Below are 4268 nucleotides of genomic sequence, written 5' to 3'. Positions count from 1 at the left end.
CTGGGGAGAGATAGCAGGGGGAGAAATGCCAGATGTAGGTGATGGGGAGGAAGGCAGCAAATCACACTGCCATGTGTGTTCCTATGCAACAATTCTGCATGTTCTTCACATGTACCCCAAAACCTAAAATGCAATAAAATAAATAAATGGGGAAAAAAAAAAACCAAATTTAAAGTTGTGAGGGGACCTATTAGACAAAGAGGATAGCTGACTTTTGTGCAGAGGAAGGAAAACAGAGTTTTGTTTCAGCTAGTTGTAGAACATTAAAACTATCAGCACATTTCTTCTCACACTGTAAGACTTAAGATGAACAGAAAAATGTATTTAGCAAACAATCTATTGCATCTACTCCTGATTTTTTTAATTTATTGAAAATCTCAGCTATGTTTTCCTTATAAAGAATAGCCCCAAAATGTTCTAATATTGACTGTGTTTAAAGTTGTTTTTCCTCTAAATTTTACTTGATAAATCATTTTTTAACTTCGTTTGTACAGTTTTTGACTTTGTTCTCTTACATGACACTGCGTAATTGTAGACCAGGCAAAGCTTGTATACTAACTGACTCCCTGTCTACCCTCTGGTGGTTTCCCCCTCCTAAGTGGAACAAACTTCCTTCCAAAGAAATTTACTGCAGTCACAAACTGCTCTTTATTGTCATTTTAGAGACAAAATTCCCTAACTCAAGTTAGCATTGACATTTTATCAGTGCTGTCAAGCCACTCTAGGGAACGGAAACGAGCATCTCACTGCATGCTCTGAGTGGGGACATATTTTCTCTGCTTATTAGGGACGGTGAGAGATGGCTGAATTAAAGCAGAGAAATATTTCAGTGATGCAGAGCAAAAGTGACTTCCTGTTTGGTTTCAGGTTTTGTTTCCTTCTCCTCTCAATGAAGGCTGTGTCTTCTGACATTAGGCAATCCTTTTGCTCAGTGATTTCCCATTGAGAGGGCACAGTGCAAGGGTCTCTGCAGGTCATGCCATTTACAATATAAGCTGAAAGGGAAGGGTGGGTGGGGGTGGGGGGAAGAGGGGGCTCATTAGTGAAAGGAGCAGACCAGGAGGGGATCTGTTTTCCATTTTCTCTACCAGATTGAACTCATCTGGATGGAAAGGGTTTGATTGTTGTTATAATCACTATTACCTGCGTGATGTCGTTTTCCTACACTTTTTTTTTTCTCAAATGTTGGGCAAAATTGTTGCTGAGAAGAGTTATTAGCAGATAGTATCTGCTATTTTACTCGTGGGGGAAAAAAAAAAAAAAGTCCAAGCGCATTAGAACTGTTAGTTTCCACTTAAAGCTTAAGGAGCAAAATTCAAAAGTTCTAATTCCAATGCGGAGAAAAACAGAAGGAAGAAAACCTGTTCCTTGCTTCTTCTGGTGTTGTATTTGTAATCTTGCACAGCATCTTCCTTTCCTTTTTTTTTTTAATGAAAGGCAATCCTTCCTCCACCTTCTCCCCCGCAGTGACTGAAAAAGCAGACCTCTGTAATCACTAGCTCTGGGTTGATAAGGCTCCGCCGCTGCTCGGAGGGGTCTGTGTTTTTCGACACTTGGACAAAGTGACATTGCTTAAGCCTTTCCTCCGACTAGATCTGACATCCTGCAGAGCCAGTGATCGCAGAGGTAAAGCTGGAGTTTGCTTAAACGAAATATCTCCAGGAAGGAGTGTCTCGGGTGGGTTCCCTAGTAGGGAAGTAGGGGGACGTTTCCGTAGGGAATTGGAGCGGGCTTTTTAGTGAGGGGCTAGGGGCTCTTCTCTGGGACTAAAGCTGGGTTCCCCAGTGTGAGGGCGGAGCTCGACACGGCGCTGTCTTGGGGTCTCGCGCCCCCACCGCCTGCGACCCCCCAGGCCTTCTCTCCCCCGGGCGCCCGCTCCATTCTCCGGAAGAGCAGCAGGCATGGGAGGGCAGAGACTGCCCCGGGGGCGGAGCTCCCTCTCGGGCCAGAGGTGGGAAAGTTTGGAGCCGCGGGGGCCGAGACACAGACCTCCCGGAGAGGCTCCTCCCGCGCGTCTCTCCTGCCAGCCCGGGTGGCAGCCTCAGTGGCCCCTGCAGCTCACACGGAGAATTAGATCTTCGTAGCCCACAGGACTTGCAAACTCTTACTGCACCCTTCTCTCCCGTTAGGAGCTTCTCCTCCCTCCTTCCCCTCAACCCCCTGACTTTGAAGAATTTAGTGCTTTCTTTAGGATATTTTTGTGTCCGTGATCTAGGGGACGTGACACCCCAGAGCTCCGACTATTTCTCAGCTGAATTCTACTTTTGTTTTTCTGTCTTCCTCGCCTCCTCTCGTGTCCCTCTTATCTGATTGATCTGCGAAGTCTGATGCTTCTGCCAGAGGGAGAGGAATAAATAGATGTTGCCGTCTCCGAAGGCTTAGACTTTGGGAAAGAGGAGCCTGGGCGGCAGGGGCGGCGGCTGGAGCTCGGTAAAGCTCGTGGGACCCCATTGGGGGAATTTGATCCAAGGAAGCGGTGATTGCTCGGGGAGGAGAGGCTCCCAGATCCCTGTGTCCACTTGCAGCGGGGAGGCGGAGACGGCGGAGCGGGCCTCTGGGCGTCCACTGCGCGGCTGCACCCTGCTCCATCCCGCCGGGATCATGCTCTGCGGCAGCCCGGGAAGGATGCTGCTGCTGCGGGCCGGGCTGCTCGCCCTGGCTGCGCTCTGCCTGCTTCGGGTGCCCGGGGCTCGGGCTGCAGCCTGTGAGCCCGTCCGCATCCCCCTGTGCAAGTCCCTGCCCTGGAACATGACCAAGATGCCCAACCACCTGCACCACAGCACTCAGGCCAACGCCATCCTGGCCATCGAGCAGTTCGAAGGTCTGCTGGGCACCCACTGCAGCCCCGACCTGCTCTTCTTCCTCTGTGCCATGTACGCGCCCATCTGCACCATTGACTTCCAGCACGAGCCTATCAAGCCCTGTAAGTCTGTGTGCGAGCGGGCCCGGCAGGGCTGCGAACCCATCCTCATCAAGTACCGCCACTCGTGGCCGGAGAACCTGGCCTGCGAGGAGCTGCCCGTGTACGACCGGGGCGTGTGCATCTCTCCCGAGGCCATCGTCACTGCGGACGGAGCTGGTGAGTTTTGCCACGGCCCACTCTCCCCTTACCTTCCAGCCCCCTCACTTCTTGGAGTCCTCGTTACTCGCCTTTACTCACTAATTCTCTCTTCGGATGACTTATCTTAAACTCTCCCTTAACTGCTCCTCTATCAAACACTCTTCTTCTGTCTTCTTTCTTCAAAAACAAAACAAAAGAAAACTCACCTCATCACCTTTCAAACTGATGCATTCTTGCACTCTGTTCCAATAGATGATCTTTCTAAAGCACTCCATGCATTCCACACCAATCCCACTTAGACTCTACAGGAATCCTTCACTTCAACTCTATACGCGTGGAAGTAGCCACATTTTGCAAAGTGATGCTCTTTTCTTTTAAACAATTGGTTTATAGTCATTGGGTTTTCTTTCCTGATTCTCAGGCAGTCTCAGTCATCAGGCTTCTATATCTTTAGTGTTTTAGCTGTTTGTTAAGATTGTATGGAGGAAACAGAAAACTGAAGCCCCATTTTCTTCTAATTAAAAATGCCGAGATAATTTTAATAACCTTACTCCAACCCACAGATGTTAGGGGTATGTGTTTGCTCAAGATTCAATTTGAGCAATTACCTTCACCTTAAATTTCCCCTTCCTTTCAATGAGATAAATTGTTCTTCCATTCCGGAATGAAACAGCTGTGAAACATTGCTATGCACTGTTAATTAGCTCCTGTGGCTTGCTCCAGCCATAGAGCTGGCAAACTGAAATTACTGGGTTCTTTTCACATGTCTTCAAGTCATTTTGGAAGGGGCATACAGATGAAAGGAGTTATATTTAAGGCGTGTTATCATCATTCACTCACATAATGTTATTTTAAATCTCACCCCTTATTTCACTCTCATATTTTGCGCACAAAAAAATTGTCTTTAATACCTTATTTCATGCTCCTTTTCCATGTGTTCACCAACCACACAGCTATTTCAGTCTTTCCCTATCATAAAACTTTATTGCAGTTCTAAATTTAATGGAATCAATCACAAGTTGTTTTCTCACTAGTGTTTAGTCTAATTATGACATTCATAACTCTAAGACCCCAAATAAACCTACTTCATTATGGTCCATTTAATTCTAACTCAGTATTGCTTCTACCAACTAACCCAAACCTCAAGTTTTACCCTTCATATATTTTACAATAAGGCAATTTTTTTCACTAGTGTTCCTCTTTCTTT

General features: G+C 47.0%; 1 protein-coding gene across 1 annotated transcript in view; it reads left to right on the top strand.

Moving 5' to 3' along the window:
- The first annotated feature begins 1500 nt into the window (after positions 1-1500).
- Positions 1501-4268, top strand: part of FRZB (frizzled related protein) — a 35943-nt gene continuing 33175 nt past the window's right edge. The window contains exons 1-2 of the mRNA XM_017532772.2: positions 1501-1626; positions 2324-3079. Of these exons, the coding sequence (XP_017388261.1) occupies positions 2602-3079 (478 nt within the window). The 5' untranslated portion in view covers positions 1501-1626; positions 2324-2601. The remainder of the gene's footprint in view (positions 1627-2323; positions 3080-4268) is intronic.

The sequence above is a fragment of the Cebus imitator genome, unplaced genomic scaffold (genome assembly GCF_001604975.1).
Source record: "Cebus imitator isolate Cc_AM_T3 unplaced genomic scaffold, Cebus_imitator-1.0 Scaffold78, whole genome shotgun sequence".
NCBI lineage: Eukaryota > Metazoa > Chordata > Mammalia > Primates > Cebidae > Cebus > Cebus imitator.
Note: the sequence above shows the minus strand (reverse complement) of the source record. Positions and strands in the feature narration are given on the sequence as shown.